Genomic DNA, 26,220 nt, shown 5'->3' on the forward strand with positions numbered 1-26,220 from the left:
GAATTTAGTTCTGCCTCAGATACTTGTGTTTCATTCCCCATCCCCTTCCAGACCTTTGAAAACTGACTATAGAGGAGAAGAAAGGGCAAACCTGCACAGCCCTGGGGACGAGCTGGGCATCAGGGATGCCGCAACACACGGACTCTCCCTTCTTGCTTTCTAGCTTTGATTCACGACCTGTTTTTACCACCGCGAAAGATTTAGCAGTTTGGGAATGTTCTGTTTAGCAGCGTCAGAGGTCTCATCCCTGCCATTCATGACCCAGGAGGCAGATTACGGTGTTTGATTCATCTGGAGGACATTTCCCAAGTGCGGTGGAGCTGTCGTAGGGTCGCACCCGTCCTTCCATCAGGGGACGTGGTGACTCATCAGCTGACAGACGGTTCCTGAAGCATCGAGGCTGAAGTACAGCTGTTCCCCCCAGTCCCCTCCCTTCCCCCTTGCCCAGTGTGTCATATTGAAGGGTGATCAGCTTACACATGCTCCAAAATGGATTCCTGAAGCTTTGTAACACGGTGGCTATATATAAAGCCCTGCGCTGGAAGCTGAAGTACACAGACAGCTGCGACAGTAGAGAGCGTTTCACATTCCCAGTGTGCTGACGGTCTGGAAGAAAGGGAGACCTGCGAGCTGTGCTTTGAGAAAGTTTCTTTACCAAAGGCACACATACAGATATATTTGTAAATAGACACAAAAGAAAGCTTAGGGAAGAAAAGGAGTTCTTACTCTCCACCATGGGTTTGCCTTTTGATCAAGTGGAAGAACTGCGTCTCTACCAGCAAACCCTCCTCCAGGATGGACTCAAAGACATGTTGGACCACAACAAGTTTCTGGACTGTGTCTTGAAAGTGAAGGGAAAGGAGTTTCCCTGCCATCGGCTGGTGCTGGCAGCTTGCAGCCCCTATTTCCGGGCAATGTTCCTCTCGGACATGGAAGAGAGCAAGAAGAGGGAGGTCAGCTTGGAAGATGTCGATCCAGATGTCATGGGCAAGATCCTCCATTACATCTACACCTCTGAGCTGGAGATCACAGAGCAGAATGTTCAGGACATCTTCTCTGTGGCCAACATGTTCCAGATCCCCTCCATCTTCACTGTCTGCGTGTCTTTCTTGCAGAAGCGCCTTTGCCTCAGCAACTGCTTGGCTATCTTCAGGCTGGGCTTGATGCTGGATTGCGCCCGGCTGGCTGTGGCAGCTCGAGATTTCATCTGCGATCGCTTTGCTCTGGTCTCTCGTGATGAGGAATTCTACCAGCTCTCACCCGATGAGCTCATCGCCATCATCTCCAGTGACTCCCTCAACATTGAGAAAGAGGAAAATGTCTTTGAAGTGGTGATGAAGTGGGTGGGCACCAAGGACCAGGAGAGCCGGCAGAAGGCCCTGCCTGTTGTCTTTGAAAGCATTCGCTTCCGTCTCATGCCCAAGGACTACATCAAGGACCACGTGGAGAAGCAGGCTGTGGTGAAGTCCAGCCCAGAGCTGCTCAAGAAATTGCAGATGGTGAAGGATGCCCAGCAAGGCAAATTCACCGTGGTGAAGAAGAAGAAAGTGAAGAAAAGCGATGAAAAGCAAGCAAAAGGCAATGTTGTCAATGGAGCAATAGAGAAGGAGGAAGAGACAGAGGAGGATGTGCTTCCAGGGATCTTAAATGACACGATGCGCTTTGGGATGTTCCTCCAGGACCTCATTTTCATGGTGAGCGACAGTGGAGCAGTGGCCTATGATCCCACTGCCAACGAGTGCTATTTTGCCTCCCTGTCTGCTCAAATCCCAAAGAACCACGTCAGTCTGGTGACCAAAGAGAATCAGATCTTCATTGTCGGAGGACTGTACTACAATGAGGACAGCAAAGAGGATCCCATGAGTTCCTACTTCCTACAGGTATTGTACAGTCTTTGCTTCTTTATTTTCTTTGACCAGGAGCACGGTCAGTCTGAATTGATGTTAGCAATATCCATTGTCAAGTGATGCTAAAATGAAAGAGGTAAATGAAGTTGAAACATTTAAGTTGCTTTATTAGAGACTTTCTTGCTACATTCTTAAAGCACACACCACTAAAAGGGGTTTTTGGTCATTGATGAAGAAGGCTTTAATGGTCCAAATCCTGAACCTGACATCATTTTGGCGAATGCATTTGCTCCAGCCCTGCCTGCCAAAGGGCACACAAACTAGGTTGGAGGCACCAGGCCTTTGCATCCTTTATGTTCTTTGGGCATGAACCCCCAGCAAAACACAGAGGTGATTCTGCCAGTTGGCAACACAGGGAACAGCAGCAGCTATAGCCACAGAGTAAACATTGCAGGAACATGGAACATGTCCCTTCCTATCAATATCATCCTCTTTTCCAATGCTGTTCCTGTCCCTGATTGTGTTCTAGTTCCATCGTGTGCAAGGGAATCTCTGCTGTGGCATTTCTGGGGGATATCTAACAGGAAAAGTGGCTATTCTAACTCAGCAATAACCAAAGCTGTGAGCAGGCTGGGCTGTGAGCAGGCAATCTGAGCCCCAGGCTGGGTTGTAACCCAAGAGCACCTTCCTTATGGGGACCTAACAGGGCACTGCCTTTCCTGCCGACCCTGTAGGAATCCAGTAAATCCTATGTCCTTCCCCCTCTACCCAGAAATCTCCTGGGTAAACAAGTTCCCATGGCTCACATCTGTTTTGGAAGGAAGAGACGGAGTATTGGAAGGATAAAGCAACACCAGCTCCCATGCTGAGACACAGAAGTTTGATGCTTGCCATGTTGCATGAGCAGGGCTGTGCACCTGTGCCATGTGTGCAGGGAATGTATTTGTCCTCACCTGAAGTGCCAGACTTAGGAGCCTATGCAGCCCACATGAAGTGAGGAGTTAATGGGAAGAGACAGCAGCCTGAGAAAGCAGAATGGAGAGGGAAGGCAGTGGGGAATGCCTGGGGAATTAGTGCTAGGCACACAACCTTTCGCACTGAAAAGGAGCTTTGACCACAGCAGATACGGGCAACTCCATCCCTAGCTGTGCTCACATTCAGCCTAAACCTATGTCTAAAGATCAGTCCTCCACCTGTTTTGCTGCTGACCAGGCAAGTTAATTCCCTGGGCAGCTGGGAAGGTCTACCATGTCCTGGGCTGCAGCAAACATGTTGAGGGAAGTGATTTATTCCTTTTGATTGAGCACTTGTGAGACTGCATCTGGATGTATGGGAGACCACATCTGTGAGATGGGTGTGGGTGTGGATGTGGACGTCGAGTCCAATATGGGGCTTCTCAGCACATGAAAGACACAGAGGTGCTGGTGTGAGGCCAGAAGAGATCACCAGGATGGTGAGGGCTGGAAGGCTGCACATAGAAAGGACAAGAGGCAATAGCCTCAAGAGACACTAAGGGAAATATCAGTTAGATTCACAATGGAGGTGGTGCAGCACTGGAGCGGCAGTCCAGAGAGGTCACAAAACCTTCATCCTGGGGGACATTTCATATCGAACTGTAGAAAGCCCTGGTGACTTTGAGCAGCAGAGTTGGATGGGAGATATCTGGATGCCCCTTCAGCCTGCTTTCATCATTGCCCTCAGTGTGTGTTGCTGTCTGAATAAGGTGTTCTCAGCCTTTTTCAGCTGGAGCTTCGCAAGGATGGAGGCCGGTCCCTGTACAATGAACCCCTGTACAGTGCAGCAGCCTCTTACACCTCCTGACTCTGTTTCTGTTCTCCCCAGTTTCTTGTTCCTCCTGCAGTCAGGATTAGTTTACACTTAAGGGCAAGCATCAATATAAATAAGTGCTGATAAATCCCAGAGGCCTTGCAGATTTTGGCAGGAACAGAATGATTCCGTTGACATTCCAGATGGAAAACGGTATCCTCTATTTGTCACTTCTAAGATTTATGCTTTGAAAACAATACTGAACCCATCGAGGAGCAGGAACTCTCCTGGTGACGGTGCTGCTCATTCCTGCACCATAAATAACACAAACGAGGACCACAGCTCACAAAGGGACAACAATCACAGGCACTCAGCTGAGGCCAAGGCTTTGGAGGCAACTTCTTGGCCCGAGCCCATAGAAAACAGTGCTTCAGGCTGTGCTCCATCACAGCTTCCTCCTGCAGGGTTCCACCAAACGGCTGCTAGAGGTCACTCTGGACTCGACCTGTGATGCTCCTTGCCAAGCTGTTCTAAAAGCGTTGACCCATTTTACAGCTCCCACTGAACACCTTGGTGTCCAAAGTGCCCCCCAGCCCCCATTCTGTCTCATAACATTTCATGACTTTTTGTTCTCTGGTGGAGGAATGCCTTGATCCACAGACATCCAAGATTTGGTCATCTGATCTACCTGCATTGCATGTCTCAGTCTCCATGTCTTATCACTCACTTTGGTCAGCATTGAAGAGCTCTGGTCTTTGCAGTCTCGTCTCTTAAGGTTGGATGTCAGGAGAAAAATATTCTCTGAAGAGTGGTAATGCATTGGCACAGGTTTCCAAGGGAGGTGGTGGGGGTCACCATCCATGGAGGTGTCCCAGAACCATAGAGGTGTGGCACTGAGGGATGTGGTCAGTGGGGATGGTGGGGTGGGTTGGGGTTGGTCTTGGTTAGCTTGGAGGTCTTTTCCAACCTGAATGATTCTATTCTGTGATCTCAGCTTCGTTGTACACTGTAGATTTTGGGTAGACAGGTGTTGTGTAAAGGGCTTTTGTTCAGATAGAAGCACATGCATTTCATTCACACAGTGAGGTGGTAGGGGACACCAGCATCCTGAAAAGCAGAGGAATAAGCCATTGGTTGATCTTTGCCAGCAAGAAGGAGAACTGGTGGGAGGAGAAAGCATTTTGCTCTTCACTGTCTGAGGTGAGTGAGCTATTTAGCCCAAATTGTAGGCAATACACCATGACCTCGAGGAGATGGAAAATATCACAATGAAGCACCTAGACAAATGCTGCTTGCAGAGAGGTTCTGGCAAAATCTCTAAGACTTAAATCTAACATGGAAATCTTCCACCCAAAGATGGCCAAGCTTGTTCCAAGTCAAGGCTTTGCACAGAGTGGAACATGTCCCTGTGACAAGCTGCGAGTGGGAATGGGTGCTGCTCTGAGCCTCTGGATTCTGCAGGAAGACACACACTAATGACCTTGTGTTTCCTTTCAGTATGACCATCTGGACTCGGACTGGCTGGGGATGCCCCCCTTGCCCTCCCCTCGCTGCCTCTTTGGCCTGGGAGAGGCAGAAAACTCCATTTTTGTGGTCGGAGGGAAAGAGCTGAAAGAGGGAGAGCAGACCTTGGATTCAGTGCTGTGCTACGACCGCCTGTAAGTGCCGGGGTGCAGGTGTGGGGCAGTAGGAGGTCAGCAGGGGAAAGTGGGGCAGCTGCTGCACAAAGTGAATCCGGCTCCCCAGCAACCAACGGAGTGCAGTGACAAGGCTCGAACTCTGCAGCCAGACCCTGGGACTCAGGCTGTGCTGTGGGGCTCTGAGCTGCTCTCTGCAGCAGCATCGCTTGTTGTAATCGAAGCTCCCAAGGTGGAAGTAGAAATGGAGATACTAAATTACAAAGCAGTGATCTTGGCAGATGCTCACGTGGGACCCATCCAGAGGAGAAAGGGGAGAAAAAGCTTTTCCTTCTGCTGCTGCCCTTGGTTTGAGGTCTCACGGGGCGTGCCTTTGGACAGGAAAGTTTGTTTTGAAAGTATTCAGATGTGGCACTGAATGGCCCACCCTGATGGATATCGGGCATAATATCCAATTATTTTTTGCACAATGGGCTCTGAACCAGGTTATGTCATGAGCTGTATTTAGAGGCACCGTCCTGTTCTGCTCGTGGGAGGCAGAAATATCCAAAGGCTGCTCCTCTCTGCCCTAAAGAGGCAGAGTGGTAGGTGTTAACAAGCCTCTGCTCCATTTATTTTTAGATACATCTGCTTCAAAGACTGTTTTAGAGGCTGCGATTTGAAACCAATTTCATTGCCCCGGAACACAGGGTATTATCTGGGAAGCACTGTGAGTTCTCCTGCCATTTGTGCAGGGGTGGCTTGAGTGTTGGCTGTAAGTTGGCAGAGATATGAGCAACACCACTCCTATTTCTGGTGTAATTTAGGTAAAGAGTTCAACTATTGCAAACCTGGAGGGGACAGAGCGCTGGTCTATGGAAGCAACTGGAGTGGTCAGGCAATTAGGAGGCATTTCCATTCTTAGGTAGAATGAAGTGAGGTGAGGGGTCTGGAACACAGGCCATATGAGGAGAGGCTGAAGGAGCTGGGAGTGTTCAGCCTGGAGAAGAGGAGGCTCAGGGGAGACCTCACTGCTCTCTATAACTTCCTGGAGGGAGGTTGTAGTGAGCTGGGGGTCGGCCTCTTCTCTCGTGTCATCAGTGATAGGAGCAGAGGGAATGGTTTCAAGCTACGGCAGGGGAAATTCAGGCTGGACATGAGGAAGTATTACTTGTCAGAAAGGGTGGTCAGGCACTGGAATGGATGCCCAGGGAGGTGGTGGAGTCACCGAGCCTGGGGGTGTTCAAGGAAAGACTGGATGTTGTGTTGAGGGACATGGTTTAGTGGGAGCTATTGGGAATAGGTGAACGGTTGGACTGGATGATCTCTTAGGTCTTTTCCAACCTTGGTGATTCTATAATTCTATGATTCTATGATTCTATGATTCTATGAAGTGCAGGTCTTTGGAGGCTGATCCTATATGGTGAGGCACTAGAATGGACTGTCCAGAGAGGCAGTGGTGCCCCGTGCCTGGAGACACTCAAGGTCAGGGGATGGGGCTGTGAGCACCTGATGGAACTGTGGGAATCTGTGCATTGCGGGGAGTGGGACCTGATGGCCTTTAGGGTTCCCTCCCAGCTCAAACAGTTCTGATTCTATGATTCTCAATGAACCTGAGCTACGTGGACATCAAAACACATCCTGAGAAACTCCAGCCCTATTTGGGCCTATGTACCTGCCCACTGAGCATAGGTGTTTAGCCTTCCTTTGGGTCTAGGCACCACAAATACATCCAAATTTTAGCTGGCTCCATTTTTGGCCACCCAGCACAAACCAGAAAGAAGTAAAAATAAAGGCATGAGGTGTGCTAAAGCCCCACTTGAGGACAAAGCAAGAGCCTCTGTCATGGAAAAGCTGTGAGTATCCTCTAAGTCTCATTGGATTTCATTTTTTACATAATAAAACTTTTTTCCCCTTTGTTTTCTTTTTAAGATGAGCATTTCACTTGTTGAGCATTATCCCATTGGAAACTTCATGCTTTTAAGATACTGTGTTTTCTGTTTGTTAGGATCTGCACTGTGTACTGTGGGCCTCACCCAGCAAGCTACAAATCCTTTTTCTTCCCATCTTTCCTTGATCCAGGTCCTTCAAGTGGGGTGAAGCTGATTCCCTTCCCTATGCAGTCTACGGCCACGCAGTGGTATCACACAAGGACCTTGTCTATGTCATTGGAGGCAAAGGAAGTGACAAGTAGGTCAAAAATCAAGAGAAACCTGGAAATCATCCCAATAGAGTGAGCAAAACTTGCTGTAACCCAGCAAAGAAGTCCTGGTCTGGAAGGAGTATGACATGCATTCACTTACCTCACACTGCTGTGTTGGGCAACTTTTGTGAGGGTGTTTTGCAGTGTTAGGTTGAGCCAACAGTACTGAAACAGCATCTGAAGGCTGCACACAAGGTCCTGCGGGGCAGTTATGGACTCTTTATCCAGGTGTGCACACACAGCACTGAGCTTTTCAGATTATCCAAAGTAGTCACATCAGAAACAGATGTGTTGCACATAGAAATGGCGTCCCTGGGCATGGGCAAACGTGTCAAGCTTGCCTATCCAAGCAAATGCCCCAAGGCCAACACAGAGGGAACTGAAATCCCTTCTAAAGAGCCATGTTCTTCACAACTGGCATCCCCAAACTCCTGCAGAGCAAAGCTGACAATTTACGCTCCCCTTCTCTCTCCTCTCTCTTTAGGAAGTGCCTGAAGAAGATGTGCGTCTACAACCCCAATAAGTTCGAGTGGAAGGAGCTGGCTCCCATGAAAACTGCTCGTTCCTTGTTTGGAGCCACTGTGCACAAAGACAAAATCTACGTGGCAGCTGGCGTGACCGACTCTGGTTTGACCAACTCAGTGGAAGTGTACGACATTGCCACCAACAAGTACGTACTGAGCACCTCTGGGCTGTAGTTACACCAGCACCAGCTGTAGGTATACATTAAGAGCTTCCAACCATTCTTGCAGCTCCTCACATCAGTTCCTCCCTTGGGCATCAATGAGGCCTCACTGAGTAGGACATTATGTAGCACGTTGCTTCTGTCATTAGTACCATTTTATTGAGGATCGCAGAATCACCATGGCTGGAAAAGACCCTTAAGATCATCCAGTCCAACCATCTCAGGATCATTCCAGGCTCCGATTAAAAGTGGGTCATCAATGAATTGAGCTGTTGGGTGCTTTGTGAGGCTGTTGTTTCATCTTATCATCTTCACCTAGTGCAAGAAACGTGTTCCCTGAGTTTGAGCTCTGGGATCCAGTCCAGCAATGGGACCTGCTGGTCCATGCTAGGTGTACATTGCAGCTCATTTACTCACAGAAGATGAAGCAGAGCTATGATGATGAAAACAGCTATTTCTAGCACCATGAAATGAATGATCCCATCCCAAACAACATCCCAGGCTACACGAGTTAGCCTGCCGTGAATTGATTCAGCCGCTGATTCCCAGGGCGCTGCTGAGACCCAAGGGTGGGCAGGGTGCCCTAACATGTCCCTCTCTCCACATGGCAGGTGGGAGACCTTCCCCGAGTTCCCTCAGGAGCGCAGCTCCGTCAGCCTGGTGAGCCTGTCTGGGGTGCTCTACCTGCTTGGAGGATTTGCCACGGTGGAGACGGAGTCCGGGGAGCTGGTGCCAACAGAGCTGAACGACGTCTGGAGGTGATGACCTTCCCCGGGGCTCTCCATGGGAGATGGGGGATGATATACTCAGTAGCAGACACCAGGGAAACAGATAGTTTTGGTCTTTATGCCTTCAGTCTGAGAGAAATGCTGCTACCCCAACACGAGGCTGCATGAAGTTTCTGGGAGAGATGTGTGCCCTGTACTGTGCTGGAAGGCACGTTAGGTGATTCAGTGGTTTCTCCCAGCCTCCTATATAGGGAAATAGTAGGGAAAATCTCCTTTCTCCCAAATTGCCATTTTGTTTGGAGATGGTTCCAGACCCCCCCTTTGGCTCAAAGCAGTGTTTGTGCAACGAACGCTCTCCTTGAGAAAAGCCAGTGCTTGGGCTGGAAACCAGATTGTCTTACATGGGAGCAGAGACAGAAAGCACTTTCTGACAGCTGCTCCTGCAGGGCTAGCTCCCATCCCTCGGGTCTGTGGCTGTAGAGCACCCTCAGCAGGCATTTCCTGGCCTTCACCACGGATGTTCCATCTTGGTGATACCAACCCACCCGCCAGGGTTCCAGCAGCTGCTATTGGCATGTCGTAGCACGGTGCTGTGAAGGTGGGGGGCTCAAAAGATGGAGAGAGGGGATGCTTTCCTCACCACAGCTGTCTGTCTGTCTCTCCTCAGGTACGACGAAGAGCAGAAGAAGTGGGAAGGGGTCCTCCGTGAAATCCAGTATGCCTCTGGTGCCACTTTCCTTCCCGTGCGCCTCAATGTTTTGCGGCTAACGAAGATGTAGCATCATTTCCTTGCTTCAGTGGGCAGGGAGGGATGGGGAGTGGTAGGAGATGTAGTTTCTCTAGATACTGTGCAGGACATTGTGTCTGTGATTGGTACCATATCACTGAGTCAAATGGGAGAGGGGGGAAATTGACTTGAAGCATTATGGCAACTTGCTGATGCTCAGAAGGTAACTAAAAAAGGATTTTGGAGCATGCAAGGAGCTGGGGAAGACAGACAACATGGAGCAATGCGCTAATCCAGCCTCAATTGGCAGAACAAAGAGATTCCTCTCTTGTTCCATGTTTTTTCTCCATGTTTTTTCCAATCTTCTCCAGCCATCAGTGGAGCTAGAAGGGGGTTCTGAAGGCATTAAGTTTCTCCAGACAAAAGGGTCTCTGATACGTTTCCTCACCTAAGGCAACCGCAGGTTTTGTGCTACAAAGCACTTCAGAGGGGAAAGGCAGGTAGTGCAGGTCAGATCTGGGGGACTCTGAGGAGTTCCCACGTGGTGAAGGTCATAAAGATGAGAAAGTTGTAAGAAAAAAGGCTCGTGAGCACTGGCAGCAGAAATTCCTTCAACATTACAATGAACAGGAAAAAAAAAATAGTTCTTCACCTCCATCCTGACTTTGCATTGAAGAGATGCAAGGAGGTAAGGGCTGCAAGAGGGGCTACAGGTATGACACTCATCTCCATCCCTTAGGGCTCCTTGTAGTCAATCACAGACTACAATGTCCTCATGTATGGAGGGACAAGTGCTTTTCTTTAGGGAAAGGTTTTATATTTATGCTTTCGTTTTTATCGTTACAAACTTTTTTTTTTTTAAAGCACTATTCTAATTTGCAGAATTCTTGGAGATCCCAGCAGTGTTTGGCTCAAATAGAGCTTCCTGCTGAGACAAAATGCATTGTGTTCTGTTTTGTTTTGTTTTTTAAGTGATCATGATGATGTTTTCTTAGAAACACGGCTGTACCAGCAGCAGGACAGAGATGTGTTAGACCAAAAATCTAACGATGTCCATGCTGAGTGACTTGCAGTTCATTTCAGAATAAATCTTGACAATATTTCCCCCCAAAATTTCCTTTCTCTGAATGTTGATGGAGCTGTAAATGGATGTCCACAGCAACCAAATGCAAGGACTGAGAAAAAGCTGTGATGAGAAGCCTGGAGAAATCCAGCCCCACGGGGAGCCCCAGATTTTCCCCCATTTCAGAGCAGAAGCTTTAGTGCTCGTGTCCTCAAAGCTTTTCTCAGTAGACATAAGAACTAGAAACTTATCTAGGAAGAGAAATACCAGCTGGATGCCTACAGCATCACGTGGTGCAACAAACAGGGGCGATCGTAACGAAAAAGAACAAATACGGATCTTGTAAATGAATGCCCTCAAAGCAGCACAAACTTTATGCTATCAGAAGCTCGGCTGATTTGTCGAGCTCAAAACGCAGCCTTGAGAAACTGAAACGAGTTTGGAAGTAAAGACATTTTTCCATGAGTAAAGGAGCCAGAGACTTGTCCTGCCTTCACCGTAAGGATTTTCTAAGAATTACAGGATAATCTCCTTAGAAGACGATTATGTCAGAAGAGCAATGAAACGTTTTCATGAGAAAAATAAATCTGAAGGGACTGGCTGGCAGCTGATAGCATTAAAAAGGAAAAAAAAAATAAAAAAAATAAAAAAAAAAAGCAACCAAAATGTTCGAAACAACCAAACACAAAGAAAAAATCTGTGGCCTAACAAACCAATAAATGAATAAATAAACGGCCACCCTCCCTCCAGTTCTGGAGAAATTCCCATGGAAGGCTCCCAGGCCATTGTAATGGCTTATGTCAGAAGTGGAAAGAGCCTGGAATTCAAAAACGAAGTCATGTGTTGCAGGGGTGGGACAACACCTCCCGCCTGGGGCTGGAAACCAGTAGCTCAGCAGTTCTTGCTGGTTGCGGAATGGAAACCTGTTGTTGCTTGGTCCCGAGGGAGGGTTCCTCCCCGTGGAGGTTTCTCCTCACAGCTCAGCTGCTCCTGGGGGAAATGTGGGCCCTTTGAAGCCAATGGCGTGGCCCTTTGAAGTCAATGGGAGCACTGCTGCGCTGTGTAATTAGTGAAGTGTGGTCCCTTGATAATGGCTTGAGAAGCAGTGATTAAGCCCAGTCAGCATCCTGGTCCTCACCTTGCACCTGTCTGCTGGGAGTTTGGTTAATAGGAGCTGAGAACTCCCATGTTGTTCACATCCATCACAAACTTTAGGAGGTACCACCTTCAGCACAGAGCAAGAGAAGATAAAGCAGCAGTTTGAAATCTCCCTTTGGTGTTGGCAAAAAGGGCCAACGCCAGCCAGAGCTCGTCCAAGGAAGCCAGCACATGGCCAAGCAAAAGTCTGGCCCAGAGACTGTCCAGCACCTCCCACCAAGGGCTGTTACAGCCCAAAGACAACCTTCAGTAGACGAATCATCCAACCTTCAGGGAGGCACCACTCCTTGCTGTTGCCCAGCATCTTCCTTGCTGAGATGCACACAACTCCATCAGGACACGTCCCCTATGGAAATCTCCTCCAGAAATGCTAGCTGAAAGGTTACATCCCAAAGGTGCAGCAGAATCAGCTCTTCTTCCATTGGCTTCCCAGTATCGGTGCCGGCCAGGTTCCCATAACTCCATTTCAATAAAGATGCTGGGTGCTTTTGGATGGGCTCTTTGGTTTCTCATTTCCCTTCAGAGGTGCTTGGGGAGCCTTGTCTCATAGTTGACTCAAATTTTGTGCCCTCAATGTGACCCTAGAGCTCAGTCCTCACCTCCTCTAGCACCTCAGGGCCATAAGCATCCAGCCTTTCCTCTACCCCCTCATCACCCATCCCTGAGAAGGTATTTTTCTATTGGTCCCACAACAGCCTGGCTGTCTCACACAGACACACACCTCCCACCAAACCCAACACAAAGTCCACATATGCGATGCAAGAGCAGCTGTGAGAGCATGCCACAATAACAAAGAAAGGGGTAGAGCTCCACGTTTTCTTTTATAAAAGACAAATTGTTTATTGATTCAGTCCTTCCACTTGCAACCTCTTTGGTAACAGTCGTAACACTTCTAGACCGGGAGAACGCAGTGGAAAGGCCCAGTTCTGTCCTCTCACCGCTTTCAGGAAGCCCTGAACGTGCCTTGGTGAGAGGCCAAAAGCAGGTTTCAAAGCACGGCCAAGGACCTGGCCTCTATGGACACCCCAGAACAGCCCACCACGGCTCGTCGTGCTCGCGGGCAGCCCAGAGAGCAGCTCCAGCACCTGTGGGCAGATGACAGCTTAGGATGGCGATGCATGCTGGGGTCGTGGTGCCAAGGCTGGCTGTGAGCTGTGCTTGGAAGGCAGCGTTGATGCACCTCTTGGGACTTCCCGGGCATCAGCCAATGGAGCCAACAACAAGGCAAAACTCGCCCCTGGTGGCCTCACAATGGCGGGCTGAACCAGCAGGGTTGGCCTCCCCCTCATCACACCATCCCAAAGAGAGTAACTGCTGTACTTGGCGTTAGAGATAAACATATATTGATTACACATGGTCATAAAAAAAAAGTAATAATAATAATAATAATAATAATAATAATACATTTCCTAGAACGTTACTTAAGACGCTTCTGAAACGCATCCAAGCTTCCCCTCCCCTCCCTGTCTTCCCTTATCTATACAGAATAAAGTGCTTCGTTTAGTTTGTTCACACTAGCAGAGCCACCGATACACTCTTAAGTTGGCATGTTTGGGCAACTGATACTGAATGTCATAAAATAATACAGAGCCAAACACCAGGCATGAGAAACTAGTTCTGAGGCAAGTGCTTGGGGTTTCATTCGTTTCCTTCAAGTTCCATGCGACTGAGGTTGTTCTTATTTCTGTTTTTTTTTTCCTGTTCTTTGAAAAAGTTCTTTCTTTGTAAGTTCAACCCAACTCCGTTGCGGTTGTGTCTCATCAGGCAGGGCTGCGTTTGGGGAAGCTCTCTCTGTCCGTGTGAACCAAGGGCATCTGTCCATCTGTCCTTCCCTCTTGACTTCAGGCAAACCAAGAGTTGAATCAGTGGAGTTGTCTAGCAGCGGATGCTCGTCTCTATTGCACTGTCACAGCCGTTCCCACCGTCTGTCAGTCCATCACCTTCCCATCGCGCTTGGGTTATGGCTGTGGTCCGAAGGGCCAGCCGCACCTCATGGACTTTATGAGGCTAACTGGTCTGTGCTACCAGGCTCCTGGGATATATAAAACAAAAACAACCCTCCCTGCCCAGCTCCATCCCTCCCCAGAGTTCAACCAAAGGGAAAATCAAAACCAAACGCCGACAGGTCTGGGGTGCGGGCAGAGCCGTCGGCCGAACGTCGCATTGGGGTGTATTTGTGAGCTGCATAATGGGAATCAAGCCCCTCTCCACCCTTGCAGTCTGTCGAAGAAGGGATGTGAGAGGTTAAGGTGCAAGAGTTAAAAATAAAAAAATAAAATAAAATATAAAAAGCTTGAACACAACGGGCCCGACTCTCCTGTCTCATCCCCCATCTAACCTAAAGGGTGCCAACATGGTCCAACCGGGATGAAAGCGGGACAAGACTCTGTGAGAGCGACTCATTTGAGAACGTTAACGAACACCAGACATGACAGGACACATCAGGGCCAAACAAGGGTGCAGACAAAAGGGCTCGGAGGCCACGCTGGACTCCTAGGAGCTGCCCAGGCCTTGAAGCGGGGAGGGAACAGCAGGGATCTGGTTCTCCAAAGTGCTGTGTGCATGGTCACATCTCAATGTCTCCAAGTGGCTCTCCGGGCGTCTCTTGAAGGGGACTGGAGGTGGTCGAGCTCAGTCGCGAGGCTTCCCATGGATGTGGCGAGGCCTGGCTGCTGTAGGATGAGGGATGGCAAGCGCTCTGCACCTGCTCATCTCACCCGGACCAAACTTGGCTTTGTTAGTTCCAACAAAGAGCTCTCATCCCATGTCAGCATCCAAGTGGGACAGGTCCTTGCTGGGAGAGGATGAGGACAGGGATGGGGAAAGCCACCTCCACGTGAGCGGATAAAGGAGCACGGGCGTGTTGGAGGGGGGATTTATCTGGGGAGAAGTCTACCAGGAAGGCAGGCCAATGGGGTTCATCACAAGAGACCACAAAGGCAAGGTGAAGTCTCCTCGTGGTGCAGGCTCCCATCCCATCTCAAGGCCGAGTGCAAGGGGAAAGAAACGCGAGGGAGCCCAAAGGGATAAGGTCTGCGAGGCAGTGGAGCAAGAGACAGCACAGATTGCTCTACCGAGGCCCTCCAGTACCTCCGGGGGTATTACTGATAGCTCCTCCAAAGCAGCCACCTCCCAGGCTGGGTCATGGTCCCTTCAAAAAGTCAAGGGCCCCAAGAACTGAGCACTTGTCCCTCACAGGTGGGTGTTTGAGAAAGCTTTGCACCATGCCAGGGTCATGAAGGACGGAAAGTGGCCAAGCTCCTCATACCCATCTGAGAAGGTTAAATACGTTGAGGCAGCTAAGCCATCGCATCCTCCCTCTGCTCAAAGGCAGAGGGGAGTGAGGGTGAAGCCCTGCTACTGATCCTGGTACACTGGACCCCAGCCTGTACAGTGACATGCAAATTGTTGCTACAAAGTGCTAACAACCCATGAGAACAGCAAGCTCTCCAGGGATGTCAGGCATGGGGACACCACTCAGTCATCCAGCAGGGGACACTGGTCACCCAAGCTGTTAGCTCAAACATTATTCTTTCAGAGCAGCCAGCATTCCTCAGACCTGTCTCAATGCACATCCCTGTCCAGCAACGCCCCTGAGCATGATGATGAGCTCTCCTGGCTCTGCACAGACACATTCCTAAGCCCAGTTCAGGAGATGTGCACAAGGGCTTTGCTCATTTGGTCCAGGAGACGAAGCACCAAGACTCCTTTTGCAGGGCCAGGTGTGATTCACCTTCCCTAGCACCCTGATACCTCCCAGACAGGAGCACACAAGAAAGGGCTCCTGCAGCCCACCCAATGTCCTCTCTCACTCCTGACCACCAAGAAACCTCCTCACTGCCTCCTCTGCAACCTGACTGATATCCACATACATCTGCAGAGCTGCCCTGAGCAGCAAGGAATCCCCTACACCCGGGCTGGCACCTCTCTGCCCATGCTGGAGGCTCTGCAGCTCCTGCAGTGCTCCCCAAACGAACCCACAACAGTGACACTGCACCAGAGACCACAGAGTCATGGTCAGAGCAACATGTGACATCCCAAGGCAAAGTGCAGCAGCAGGAGACCCAGATTGGACCCCAGCATTCACCAAGAAGACAACAGCAAAGCCTTAATAGAATGTCAGCTCCTCCCTTACTCAAGACCACAATTCTTCTCTGCTGGCATGAGTAAGCGAAATGAAAGGCCGGCCTCACTTCAGCATCATACAGATCGCTGGGAGAGAAACACACAAACACAGCGTGGCCAAAGACGTATTAACCCACACCATGGGGCACCACCAAGCCAACCACAGCCCTCTCTGGCACATCAGTCCCTTCTGATCCCTGTGAGGGGACTGCCGACCCTATGGGGAGGCGAAGCTTGGTAGAGCAAAGTGGGCTTTCCTGACATGGCAAGAAAAAGGCCTTGCCTCCACTCTAATGCCTGGGATGAGACACAGCAGCTCCCAGCCAACACATGGAGCTCACCCACAGGTCGGGTTTATTTGGATTGTTAAGGCACTATTCTGGGCTGATTCTGCCAAGGACCGGTTGCATCCCACTGCTACATCCTGGTGTCATCCCACTGGTCCTGAGGCCATCCCAGCTCTCCCAAAGCCACTCTGCAAACACCAGAGTTTCTCCAGAAACCCATCTCTCAATGGGATGAGAAGGGCATCCCAAAGACAAAAGGGCAGCAGGCTGCCCATGCCCCCAAAACACAGCACCAGTGTTGTGCTTTTGTCTGTTGAGAGAAAAACCTGCGCTGGGGGAGGAAGACAAGGAGAGGGCTGCTAGCAAGGCCAGATGATGGCTGTCAATGGGGACACCTGCTTTGCTGCATGCCACCGGGAAGCTAGCACACCTCAACTCTTGGGGAAAGAGCTTGATTGAAAGACCAGCTTTACAGTACAGGGATTCAAGCACCACTAGCTAGATTTCTGCTTATAAACACTGTAGTGCTGGCAGCCCGACGGCACAGCGTGGCGTCCCTCTGAGCCCCACCGACCTCTTGACGTGGAGATGAATGCAATGCATAGTGACAGGGCAACCAGGAAGGGCTGGAATAAGCAACTCAGCTGGGGATGGAGCCAGTGGTGCCTGCATCACCTTGCTGGGTCAAATCACTGTCTCCCAGTGGGAAAAATGCCTTGAGAGATGCTTTTCTTCCCAGTTTTCCCTATGATGGGGAGTGCTGGTGGAGGGCTGCCAGGGGGCTCCATGGCCAAGATGAAATAGAGAGCGATGTCTTTTATCTGCACCCTTACATACAGTCCCCCCCTCCACATCTAAGCTCCTTGGGGACTTCTTCCTGCTCCCACTCCCCACAGAGAAAGGCTTTGTGTGGGAAAACAAAAAAAAAAAAAAAGAAAAGAAAAAAGAGAGAAAAATAAACACCAAAACAACCCCAGAACGAGGAGGAGGAGGAGGAATGGGGCAGAGAGGAAGCGAAGCCACGTCTCCCCGGGTGTTTCCAAAGGGCAGAGCAGTCTGTGCAGGGGGAGGGCACCTAGTTGTTGTTTGAATTTATCCTCCCCGCAGGAAACAGGGGAGGCGGGGGTGGTAGATGAGGAGGAGGAGGGAGGGTCTGTGGCAGGGGAGGAAGCAGCGGCAGCGGGGAGACGCCGGGGGGCAGCGGGGCCGGGCTGGCAGCAGGCTGAGGGACCGCTGTGTCCGATGCCAAGGGGTTGCTGACACGGAAGCATTTCTCCTTGTGGGCTTTCAGCATGTTGGAGAAGCGGAAGCGTTGGCCGCAGACGTCGCAGGGGTAGGGCTTCTCGCCCGTGTGGGTCCGGCGGTGCCGCTTCATGTTGGGGCGGCTGGTGAAGCTCTTCCCGCAGATCTCGCAGATGTAGGGCTTCTCACCTGGGTTTTTGGTGGGGAGAAGGTGAGAAGCAGCACTGGATCCTTCCCTCATCCCCACAGAATCTTTGAATCCTTAAGGGCTAGAAAAGACCTCTAAGATCATCAAGTCCAATCCCAACCCAGCCCCACCATGCCCACTAACCATGTCCCTCAGTGCCACATCTCCACACTTCTTGACATCTCCACGCTTCTTGACAACGATCCCAATCCCCAACTGCTAACTCCCATCCCATCACCAGCAAGCCAGGAGCTCTCACCCGTGTGCGTCTTCATGTGCTCATCGAAGTACTGCTTCATGTTGAAGTCCTTGCCACACCACTGGCACATGAACTGCTTGTGGCCGATGTGGATGCTCATGTGGGAGCGCAGCTGGTACTTGTACTGGAAGCGCTCGTTGCAGTTCTGCAGTGGGGTGGATGAGTGGTCGTTAAGCACAAGAAACACCCCAACATCCCAGCCCACCCTCACCTCATGTGGGAAAAGGACAAAATTGCTTTTTCCTTGAAATAATGCAAATAAGTGACTTCTGGGGTTGCGGAGAGAGACTGCGGATGTCCCATCCCTGGAGGTGCCCAAGGCCAGGTTGGATGAGGCCCCGAGCCGCTTAAGCTGGTGGGGGGCACCCAGCCCATAGAAGGTGGTTGGAACTGGATGATCATTAAAGTCCCCTCCAATCCAAGACAGACTGAGAGCCTCAGTCTAACTCTAGGGTAGGTGAGGCCTTCAGGAGGGAACACAGAGCATGGGAAAGGGAGGGAACACCCAAACAGCACAAAGGACTGTGAACTGGACTACACTTCCCCAGCTCTTTTGCCCCCATCTGTGAGAAAACGGGGCATGGGGAATGTGGGGAGCAGGAGAGACCTCACCTCACACTTGAAAGGCTTCTCCCCGGAGTGCTGCAGCGAATGGACCTTGAGGGACATGCTGCGCTTGAAGGACTTCCCGCAGGTCTCGCAGGTGAAGGGCATGTCCTTGGTGTGAGCTGCAGCACAGATGAGCAGTGTCACACACCCTCCCCATGCACTGGCCTCTGGTGGTCCCAAAACTGACACTCAAACTTGGCCAACCCAAAGACATCATCCCAAGAAGACGTGTGGTAGCACCGTGCCACCAATGAACCTGGGGCTCACCACTGACCTTCCCTCCTTTATGCAAGCCAGCACAAGATGCTATCTGCCAAAAAAAACACCCTTTTTTGCTCTTTTTTAGTGCCTCTGAGCACAGAGATGTGGCTGCTGTCGCCATCTGTGATTTGCTTTTCAAAGCACAGTGCCGGCACAGGCTCATCCTCTTTTTACATGGGAAGGATGGTTACACTTCAAACCTTCCTTTGATCACTTCTGATGTCTTTTTATTTTTTCTGGTTACATAAAATAAATGAGATTTCCTGGTGCCACACCTGCTCTGCAGCAGAGAACTGCTCCAAAAGCAGCAATACAGAGCAGAACTACGCTCAGCGTTCAGCACTCAGCACAGCAGGACAAAAAAAAGCCAAATTTCTATGCTTTTGCTCTGCCATTAAAGAGCTAGCCCAGCCCTAAACTCCCAACATAGCAGCAATAGAAAAATGCCTTTCATCATCAAAAAGCCCACATCAGCACCCCCTAATGAAGATCCCCCCCAGTGAGAGCCGGCGCCCCCCGCACTCACCAACCATGTGTTTGCGCACGTGGGCCATGGTGTAGAACTTCTTCTCGCAGATCTCGCAGGAGAACTTCTTCTCAGCGTAGCCGTGGACGATCTTGTTGTGCTCATGGAGCGACCAGAGCTTCTTGAAGCCCTTCCCACACGTCACACACTGCAACGAGAGAGGGGCTGGGCAGGGAGGCAGGGGAACGTACCGAGGCATTGCCGGTATTTGGGTTTTGCTTTGGCTGTTGAAAGACAACATCATCACAAAACCTGAAGCTGACAGAACGACAAGCAAGGTTGCCGCAGACCTTGCGGCTTCAAAAGCTCCAAAACCCCATTTTCTGCTCGTTGGCTGGGCTGATGTGGATCCTTCCTTCCAAGGAAGGACACATCCCTCTGGCAGTGGATCTATGAGACTTGCAAAACCTATGGCTCGTGCACCAGGGTCTCATTCCCAGCTGGGGATTTCGTGCTTGCACACAATAAAGACATTACATCCAAAAAATCCAACCCCGCTGTATTAGCATCAGAAAGCTGCAAGGGATACAGGGAAAAAGGAGAGGCACCAAGCTAAGGTAGCATGACTTTTGTCTTCAGCAGGTATCCCGGCACTAAATGAGCTCTCTGAAATTTGGTATTCATCCCCAAAACTCTACTAGTATCCACGGATTTTGAAAACACCCATGAATCTCCCGAAATCTATGAACATCCATTAATTCAGAAAACGGCCATTAACGGAGCAAAGCAGACCCCAAACGGGCTCATTTGCACAGCAGAATGACAGGATGTGACAACGTTAATCACTAGCAAAGTCTCCTCCTGGGAATCACAATACAGGTTTGCTGCTGCTCCATCAAGCTCAATGCTTGTCAAGAAAGCTGCCAGGAGAAGCTGCAACCTGTGCCTCCATGGATGGCTTTTCACCTCTGGCATGGGATGCCGTTGGCTTTTTATCACATGCCCACTTTTATCACATGCCCAGCTTCTGCACAGGCTCAAAACCCTTTCTGAATTCCAACAGAGAGAGGTGAACCCAAAACAGTGGTGCATGAGATCAGCCTGGAGCTTGGGGAAACAAAAAGCATTGCACAGCCCTTGCTCTGCTGGAGCAGCCTTCATCTCCCCATGTACTCTTGTCCAACTCCTCTTGTCCAACGGGGCTCAGAACATCTCTTCTCCTTGTGAGTAATAAGTGATGCCTAGGAAGCGTCTGGCAACAGCACAGCCAAGCAGTATCAGCAAACCCATGGGGGATTTCACAGGGGGTGCAGACAGATTTGCCTCAACCTTCTCCACCCATCCAGGGGAGGAGATGCTCCTTCCAATTCTGCACTGAACGAGGCTGCAGTACCACAGAAAATATACTATTATGTCATGTTGTCAGTTATAGTTAGGTGCCTGGAAGGCAAAATGAGGGTCACAGAGGCACTCCCAGCACTCGATTTCTTCATCCTGGCAGGCTTGAACTTCAGCACGAGCAGTTTTACTGGTTCTAAGTAAATATTTCTATAGATCAGAGCAGTTTTATCTCTGCTTTAAGAGATGTTTCGGGACCAACTTCCGTATTCTCCACTTAAAAGGAAAAAGGCTGCAGGGGAATATTAAAATTAAAGACGGAGGAAGGAGATGTAGGAAAGTCCTCATCTGGGACCACGCAGCCCCAAGGGCAGAGCCCTGTGCCCTCAGGCAAAGGACAAGGCAGGTCATCAGATAAATTCTGGCAGGTGAAGAGGAAAACCACACTGGAGAGGGTCAAGAGAGATTCTGAGAACAACGTGATAAAGCAAAGGGTGAATCCTTATTGAGGCAGCAGGGCAGGAAAGCGGTGATGGGGTCACGGGTGTCAATGGGAAACGTTCACAGGCAGCAAAGCTGCAGAGAGGGATTGAGAGCCCTCAGGGTGAGATCCGGGGACAAATCAGTAATAGATTTTAGGTGGCACAAATAGGGTAAAAGGAACGGTCCTTCCATGGATGTGTTTAAAAACTGTCCAACACAGAGACCAAAAAAAATCTCCTTTTCCAACCAGGCATAATTCCATGCTACACTGATAAAGTTACTCAATATTGTCAGGCTAAATAGAGTGAATTTGGCTGCTATTTATAAAATGCAAAAAGCCTGAGTAAGTGAGAGGTAATGAGCCAAGCCTTCCGCAGAGGGAGGTCACCACAGGGGCAGCTGTGGCTCACCCTGTTCCAAAATGACCCAGAAAAGGGATTAAAAAGGGAGGAGGGAAAAAAAGCAAAGAGGTGACAGCGCTCGCTGATAGCCCCACGTCCACCAGGAAAGCAGCAGAAAGGCGTGAAGAAACGCCCTGGGAAAATCTTTCAGTTGCTTTATGATGAGCTCTGAACCAGGCACCAGCGTGCGAGAGGCGCTGGGCATGGATTCAGCCGTCCTGGTTCAGTGCATGCAAAGGCATCCCAAAAAAGCAGGCATCAGAACTGTGTGTTTTTCAGAAGGAAAAACACTCCAAAGGGCTTTGGCACCTATTTTATTCGAGATGCAAGCACTGCAGGGCTGCAGTGGCACCCCGGTTGCGTTCCTTTCACCAAGGAGGGGTGCAAAATCCCTTAGAATCCCACCGTGTGATGGAAGGATCATTTGGTGTGAAGCTCTCTAGCAGATTTTGTTCTTTTCTTAACAGCAGCAGAACTGTTCAGAGGGAATTAGAAGTTTGCAGGAATGTGCAGTTTTGTGCTCAGCAGGGATGCCTGCCTATCACCCCAAAAGTGCACCGATCTAACGGAGGAGATTTGCACGTGCAGACAAGGATCCCATCAGTGCCAGGCGAAGGACAAACAGTCCCTGAGCCTTGCATGGATGTCAAGTGAGTTTGGAAATTCGCTAAATACGTGAGCTAAAGAGCACAAAAGGCAGATTAAAACCACTTACTTATGTCAGCAATTCTTCAAATCAAGCTAAATTGGGTTAAGCCTGGGTGGAACCGGCTGGAGTGCGTCTCCACTAGAGGCTTGCAGTGTTTTATCCAGATTAACAGAACAAACGCAAAGAAAAACTACTCCCCTCAAACCACTCTGCATTTCTACCTGGCTGGCCAAAGGGAAGACACTGTTTGTCAGCACTAATCCTCTGGTCCCATGCCACCGTGGGAAACCTCTAAGCTCAAAGACAAGTCACAGGAGAAGCAAGGTTCCCTCCAGTCCACCACGTCCACCCACAACATCAAAAGTGTTATCAGCACACAAGACCATGCTATGGTTTGACTGGATGGGATGCCCTCCCCGTTGGGATGTCTTGTCATGGTGGGACATCCTCCTCCTTGGTGGGACGAACCACCTCAGCCCCATCACAGCAGGATCTCCCTCCCCAGCAGGCTGTCCAATCACAGTGAGATGTCCCCCCCCTTGGTGGGATCCCGTCCCCAGCAGGATGCCCCGTCATGGTGGGACGCCCCTTCCCTTGGGGGGTGTCGCTGGGCTGTTGGGCTCACCTGGATGTTCTTCTCGCAGTCGGTCTGATGGTGCAGCAGCAGCTCACTCTCCAGCAGGAAGCGTTTGCCACACTTGTCACAGATCTGCATGCGGCTGTGCGTGACGTTCATGTGCTTCTCCAGGTACCAGCGGTTGTTGAAGACCCGGGGACACTTCTTGCATGGGTAGTGCTGCTTCTCCTCCAGTTTTACCTTCTGGCCCAGCCCGTCTTGCTCTTTCTTCCTCTTCCGCCCTCGTTGCCCTTCCTCTTCTTCCTCTTCCTCCTCTTCTGTCTTGGCCATCTCCTGGGACCGGGTGGCCATGGCAGATTTGGTGGCTTTGGACGCTCGGCTTCCTCTGCGGGTCTGCCCACTCTTTTCCCTTTTCACCTCTGATGCGTCTTCATCCTCCTCCTCCTCCTCCTCCTCTTCTGTTGTCTCCTCCAGGTCTTCCTCCTCACTGTGCTCCTCCTCTTCCTCCTCACCCACCTCCGCATCCTCCTCTTCCTCCTCCTCCTCATCCCCTTCCTCGTTCTCCTCCTCCCCATCCTCCTCTGTGTCACGTCCATCTCCATCGGGCCGCCCCATCACAGCCGCCTCGCTGGCGGCCGCCTTCCCCTCCATGCCCTTCGAGACATTGAGCGTCTGGTTGTTGAGGTTCACCTCCACGATGATCTGCTCCCGGTTGTAGGAGCTCTGGCTGTCCAAGTCCTCCTCGGATTCCTCGCCCTCCACCTTGCAGACAGCGCCCGGACCTCCGTCCTTCTCCTCCTTGTAGTACTGCTTGGCCTGTCCTGGCGGCAGCGGCCCACCACCCGCCCCATCCTCCACCCGCACCGAGTAGGGATCAGTGCCCTCCCGGGCGTAGATTTTGGGGTGAGGGGTGTCCACCTCCTGCTTGATCTCACAGTAATACGGAGGAGGGCCAGCACAGCCCTCGGCGGGCAGGGCCATGTCTGTAGCCAGGCTGAGCGAGCGCGTGTCCAGCAGGTCCTGGCAGGAGGACGCGATGTTGTTCATCTGCAGCACGGCGGCCGCGTTCAGCACGTCCTGCACATTGCAGGAGTTGACGAGGAGCTTGGAGGTGTAGATGAAGTTGAGGATCTGCTGGAGGCCCTGAGAGGTGAGGGCCTCCAGGGAGAGCTCCACGCGTTGCAGCTGCTTGTTTTGGGTGAAGAGGGAGTGGAAGAACTGGCTGTAGGCTGCCAGGACCCCCTTGTGCGCCGGGAAGATGCTCTTGTGCTGCACCAGCACGATGTCCACGTCGCACAGGTCCGGCTGAAAGAGGCGCTGCTCGTTCAGTCTGTCCATCAAACACGTGAAGTGGAGGGCTACATCCTCCACCAGGGAGTACTCGGCTGAAGGGTAGTCAGTTGTCTTTTCGACTATCAGCTGTGGGCAGGAAGGAAATAAAACTGTTCAAAAAGGCTCTTTCCCCAGGAAAAAAACCCACCCAGCCATGTCACCCATCCCTGTCCATCTGTCCCGGGTCAGAGATGACAACCAAGAGGCTCCACCTCCAGACTAAGCTTGGGAACGCCAACCAAGAAGCTTCATCTGGGGGATACCAGCCAAGAGGCTCTACCACCAGACCCAGCCTGGAAACGTCAACCAAAATCCTCTGCCACCAGACTATGCTTGGGGACACCAACAGAAGAGGCTCTACCACCAGGCCCAGCTTGGGGATGCCAACCAAAATGCTCCACCATCAAATTAAGCTTGGGGACACCAACCAAAGAGCTTCACTACAATGCACAGCTTGGAGATGCCAACCAAAAGACTCAATCAAGGAGGAGAAAATTTGCTGTGAGAACAGGCTGAAGAGCCACAAGCACTTGACAACAGCCCCTCAGTGCAGGTGGGAAGCACCGTGGCTGCCCCATAGCCTGGTGGAGGCCAAAGCCTCAACACTCACGGACAGAAGACGTCATGCAGGACAGGGGCACTTTAATACATCCTCAGCCTCCTGAATCAGATGGGGTGGGAGCTATGGTGGGGATATTCACCAGTTCTAGGCAATGGATGAGATGCCTTCCACCTAGCAAGGAAGCAATTAGGATTTTAAACTTCCCCGTTCCTACAACACAATTACATAAAATCCCACGACACTTGGGTTACGCTCACAGACAGCAGCCCCTGGGCCGTATCTCCTACTTCTCTTCTTCCCACGAGGCCAAGGACCCACAGGTGAATCCATGGGCACTTCCCATCACCCTACGCCGAGCAAATCCCCAGCTGAGCACAGGAGTACATTAAGCACACGGCCCTTAAAAGCAATCACCGAACTGCTCCACGTGCGCTGACTCACGTTGCCATTATTCACCAGGACGATTTATGCCCCCCCCTTCCCCTCTTTTTTTTTCTTTTTTCTTTTTTTAAATTAAACTTTCATCTTCTAGTTGCCTCGGGAAAGGCAGCACCCAGAACAATCCAAGCCTGGAAATGCTGTGAGCGCTGGGGCTGCTGCCCAGTGATTTAACTCGACCTGCACGTGCTTTTGCAAGGCACAGACCCCAGGACCCTCACCCACCGTCCTATGGAGACCCAAACTTTCTTTCCCCTTGTTTTCCATGCTGAGCACCCAAGACAAGAGGCACGGATGGATACGGTCCTGTGAATGCTCTCTGTCCTACTATGGGCTGTGAGAGGGGCTGGGGCGCAGTGCAGTGATAGGGGGGCAGTGCTTCATCCTGCACCCTCTGCACCAGAAGACTTTCCCAGCTTATACTTTTTCTGGGACAAACAACAGTTCTTGATCAACTGAATGATTCCAGCAGGACACATTCTGTCTTGTTTTCTTTTTTTTTTTTTTTTGTAAGCCAAAGGCAAAAACATACCAGAAAAATGCTTAAATAACAAAAAAGGGTGTTTTCTTCTTTGTTTTCTCAACAAACAAACAAAACCCCTCCTCCACCCTGCTAAAATTTTTCATTTTCCTCTGAATTTCTGCTCTGCAGCCATCCATCTCGGCAACTCAGCAACCCTGGCACAGGGCAGTCCCAGCAAACACTTATGTCCTTGAGAAAAGGAGAAAAATGCAGCTCTGCTCCCAGCTCTGCAGCAGGGCAAGGAAGTGGGGAAGGTATATATGATGGATATTTTTGTTATAAAATGCTGCATCCCAGCTGGTGCATCTATCCATCCATCTACCAACCAATGAAACACCCATCCATCCACCAACCAACCAACAATCCAGCCAGCCACCCATCTGTTCATCTACCCACCCGCACATTCATCCTCCCATCCATGTCCCCATCCATCCATCCACTCATCCCTCCATCCATGCCCCCATGCACCTATCCATCCATCCACTCATCCTCCCATCCATGCTCCCATGCCCCCACCCACCCATCCACTCATCCCTCCATCCATGCCCCCATCCATCCATCCACTCATCCCTCCATTCATGCCCCCATGCCCCCATCCCTCCATCCATGCCCCCATGCCCCCACCCATCCATCCACTCATCCCTCCACCCACCCCCCCATCCACCCACCCACCCATTCATCCCCCCA

The 26,220-nt window shown here is 50.8% G+C and overlaps 2 protein-coding genes across 2 annotated transcripts; one reads left to right on the forward strand and one right to left on the reverse strand.

Annotated features, from left to right (window-relative positions):
- Window positions 1-734: 734 nt before the first annotated feature.
- KLHL40 (kelch like family member 40) lies at window positions 735-9,625 on the forward strand (the record flags this gene model as incomplete). Its single annotated transcript, XM_079538227.1, has 6 exons — window positions 735-1,880; window positions 5,112-5,272; window positions 7,313-7,420; window positions 7,918-8,103; window positions 8,730-8,876; window positions 9,514-9,625. The coding sequence occupies 6 exons, from the start codon at window positions 735-737 to the stop codon at window positions 9,623-9,625; spliced, it is 1,860 nt and encodes a 619-aa protein (XP_079394353.1).
- A 7,656-nt stretch (window positions 9,626-17,281) lies between these two features.
- On the reverse strand, window positions 17,282-24,091 carry ZBTB47 (zinc finger and BTB domain containing 47; the record flags this gene model as incomplete). The annotated part of the gene is made up of 5 exons (XM_079538711.1): window positions 22,727-24,091; window positions 19,291-19,438; window positions 18,507-18,622; window positions 17,895-18,039; window positions 17,282-17,637 (listed from the first exon to the last, which is right to left on the reverse strand). The coding sequence occupies exons 1-5, from the start codon at window positions 24,014-24,016 to the stop codon at window positions 17,282-17,284; spliced, it is 2,055 nt and encodes a 684-aa protein (XP_079394837.1). The 5' UTR covers window positions 24,017-24,091.
- Between the last annotated feature and the right edge of the window lie 2,129 nt (window positions 24,092-26,220).

This window comes from Tetrao urogallus (assembly GCF_951394365.1).
Source record: "Tetrao urogallus genome assembly, chromosome: 7".
Lineage (NCBI taxonomy): Eukaryota > Metazoa > Chordata > Aves > Galliformes > Phasianidae > Tetrao > Tetrao urogallus.